We start from the raw sequence: 3,363 nt of genomic DNA, 5'->3' as shown, positions 1-3,363 counted from the left end.
TCATTGCCCTCTCGCTTTCTGCCTCTAAAAATAGACATAACAAATCAATATTCACTATTGTATTATTATTATTATTAATAATAAAATAACAAAAACCTGCCAGTACAGTCTATCTAATGTGTAGGCCTAATAAATTACAGCACCATCAGATGTATGTATTATCATTTTATTTGACGTCACAGTTGTTGGAATACAAAGTTCAACTTGATTTTTTATGGAGAAAAAAATCACACAGGTTCCCTTCATTTCTATTGAATATTAACATTAATTACAAAAAACGACACAATAAATATACGTGCAATAATAATAACTAAATAAACTTAGTGGCGCAAATCCACTGCATGGAAAACCTTAAACCAAGACAACATTTGAAAGAAAAATACAGTGCAATGGCTCAGTCAGAAGAATATGGGAAAAGACAAATAATAAACTTAAAATATGAAATGTTTTTCCCCCTTTTTGTTTTTAATCCAACGGGGTTTGGCTAACACAAACATTCCCAGTTTTGAATGTGTGTGTGTGTGTGTGTGTGTGTGTGTGTGTGTGTGTGTGTGTGTGTGTGTGTGTGTGTGTGTGCGCGCGTGTGTGCGTGTGTGCGTGTGTGTGTGTGTGTGTGTGTGTGTGTGAGGCAGAGGAGGCTGTGCGCGCTCGTGCGTGCGTGTTTGCACCGTGCGTAATGATGATGTCAGTGTGGCCCTGTTGCTTCGTGCACTTGCTGCTGGGTTTTGCATGTGAAACGATTGAGAGAATCATTCTGACACAACCCAACTAGCACATATTCTAGTAGCACCTGCGACATTTTGCAATCACAGTCCATCAGTTCTTCTCACTTTTTAAGCGCTTAAACGTGATTCTTTAGTTTATCTTATCTTATAATTCAGAACCCCACAATGACAAGTGTCCAGCAAAAAAAATGTGAACATGAATAAATTCCAACGAAAAATACGAAATGGCAACAAAATGAGTCATATGTCTCCAACAACTCCATGTCGAGTGTGTGGAGCTACAAGTGCCTCGGTCGGTTTACGCTTGTCCAAAGTGTTCTATATGGGTGAGGGGGGACAGTTTGGAGAAGTGTGCCACCATGACATGACACACGGGTCGTTGATTGTAAGAGGACGCACGATAATAGTTGCATCGTTTTTTTAGTTGTGAAAAAACGCATTCAGTTCATCATACACGGGGGCTCGTTCGTGGTGCAAGTGCATGTCATGGTAAGGCAGGGCGTTTTCAGAGTGAACCCCGCTCCGCACACCCGAAGAGCCGAACACCAGGTTGTGGGCCGCGGCGGGTCGAGAGCCGGGCAGGCCGGAGTAATGCATAGAATAGTGATATCCCTTCTCGTTGTCGGGCGACGCGGAGCCTTGGTGCTTGAGGGAAAAGTTCCCGTTGACGCACACCGGGGGGCTCAGAGGCGCCTCGTACTCGGGGCTGTTGTACTCTGGAGAGCCGCTCCCGCCGTACAGCGAGTCGTAGGTGGAGCAGTACCCGTGTGTCCTCAGCGGGAGCGAGTTCGAGCCCGACTGGCAGTGGGGACTGGAGAGACGCGCGCACTGGTACGGGTAGGAATGCATGGAGAAGGAGTTGGAGGCGTAGCGGCCCCCGTCCTGACACTGCTCCGTGATGAAGTTGCGGGAGTTGAGCTGCAGGCAGCCCGCCACCAGGTTAGTGGTGGGCTGGGAGAGTCCTTTGCACAGTGTCTGCACGTAGGAGACGAGGTCGGGCCTTTTCCCCGAGCGCAGTATCTCGGACAGGGCCCAGATATAGTTTTTAGCCAACCGAAGAGTCTCGATTTTGGAGAGTTTTTGCGTTTTGGAATAGCAGGGCACCACTTTGCGCAGATTGTCGAGTGCAGAGTTCAGGTCGTGCATGCGCGTCCTCTCCCTGGCGTTGGCCTTGTGGCGGCGCACCTTGGAGCGCTCCACGCGGGCCGGGGTCATTTTGCGCTTCTTGGGGCCTCGCTTCTTGGGCCTGTCGCCGTCCGCTTCGTCCTCCCCGTCGTCCTCCTCCTCCTCCTCCTCTGGCTCGTCTTCGTCGTCTTCGCCGGCGTTCTCGGAGTGCGCGCGGCTGCTGCCCCGCAGCTCCGAGTCCTCCATGGAGTCGTCGGCCAGCCGGCTGCAGTGGTCGTGGTGGTGGTGGTGCTCCTCGTCTTTGAGTTTGGAGTCCTCGCTCTCGCTGTCGTCCGCCCAGCCGGAGTATTTCTGCGCGTCAGGGAGCAGCGAGGGGTCGCTGAAAAGCCTCGTCAACATCGCGGCTCTGCAGGAGAGAAAGGAAAGGTTAGTGCGCTGCCGTGACGCGCGGGAATAATCCAAATCCAAGTGTCGGGCAAGTTGGTCGAGCAGAGGCGTCAATTGGGTATGGCAAGCTATGGCAGCTGCCATACCTTGGCTACCGAAGGAAATAATAAAATGTACTTTTCATCGTGCCTGTTGCTAAGGTATGGCAACATGACTGGTGTCAAGACACCAGTCATGTTGCCATACCTTAGCTTTTTCTGAACTGACGCCGCTGTGGTCGAGTAACATAAATGAATATGAGATATCAGACTTGCTATAGGCTACAGTTTGCCTAGAGGACAAATAGTGAAAATTAGTAATGCATCGGAGGGGAAAAAAAGTAAAAAAAAAAAAAAAAAAAGTAAAAGAAACAGCCTGCCATCTATGGCATTGCATTGGAACACTCTCTAGGCTACAGCCAGACGGATCCTCATTTAATTCCCTGCTGTCATCCGCCTGCCCTCTCGCGTCCTTTCACAGCGGGTCTCAGCGGCAGAGGCCACTCCAGATCCCGTGGGGCGCTCTGTGAAGCGACGTGCCCCCACTTTCACTGCTCCTGACGCCCATACACTTCTGGCTGCATTCCAGCACTATTCATAAGCGTTATGGTCCTCTCCAAACACCATCCAAGGGGGGATTTTTTTTAATTGATAGGGTAGGCTATATATCTCTGTCTAAGGTTGTGTCGTTTAAATTAGGCTACTTACAGATCTTCAATTCAAGCCTCCAAATATAGTTGGATATATAGCAATGTCTCCACGGGCCAAGGCTGCAAAGTTCAATTTAATCTGAATCTGTTATTCCTTCATTTTATTTTTCACCTGCATATATTTAATTTGAACAGGAACATGTCAGGATATAATCTTTGCATTGATCTAATTGTTGCTGTTGTTGTTAAATAAAAACAATTAACAATAATAACACTAGAATGGTAATAACAATGTCTTAATTTGTATTATTATTATTTAACACACTGTCTAATTTTATAAATTACATTTATAAAAAATCAATTCATTTAGGGGAAGAAAATATTAATGTTATCTAATTCTATATATAAATTAACGATTAATTAATGTCTTATATATCA

At 46.9% G+C, this 3,363-nt stretch overlaps 1 protein-coding gene across 1 annotated transcript; it reads right to left on the bottom strand.

Annotated features, from left to right (window-relative positions):
• Positions 1–1,145: 1,145 nt before the first annotated feature.
• neurod2 (neuronal differentiation 2) lies at positions 1,146–2,249 on the bottom strand (the record flags this gene model as incomplete). The annotated part of the gene is made up of 1 exon (XM_080725057.1): positions 1,146–2,249. One exon carries the CDS (start codon positions 2,247–2,249, stop codon positions 1,146–1,148), a length of 1,104 nt encoding a protein of 367 aa, XP_080581183.1.
• Between the last annotated feature and the right edge of the window lie 1,114 nt (positions 2,250–3,363).

The sequence above is a fragment of the Nannobrachium achirus genome (assembly GCF_963921795.1).
Source record: "Nannobrachium achirus genome assembly, chromosome: 4".
In the NCBI taxonomy this organism is placed as follows: Eukaryota; Metazoa; Chordata; class Actinopteri; order Myctophiformes; family Myctophidae; genus Nannobrachium; species Nannobrachium achirus.
Note: the sequence above shows the minus strand (reverse complement) of the source record. Positions and strands in the feature narration are given on the sequence as shown.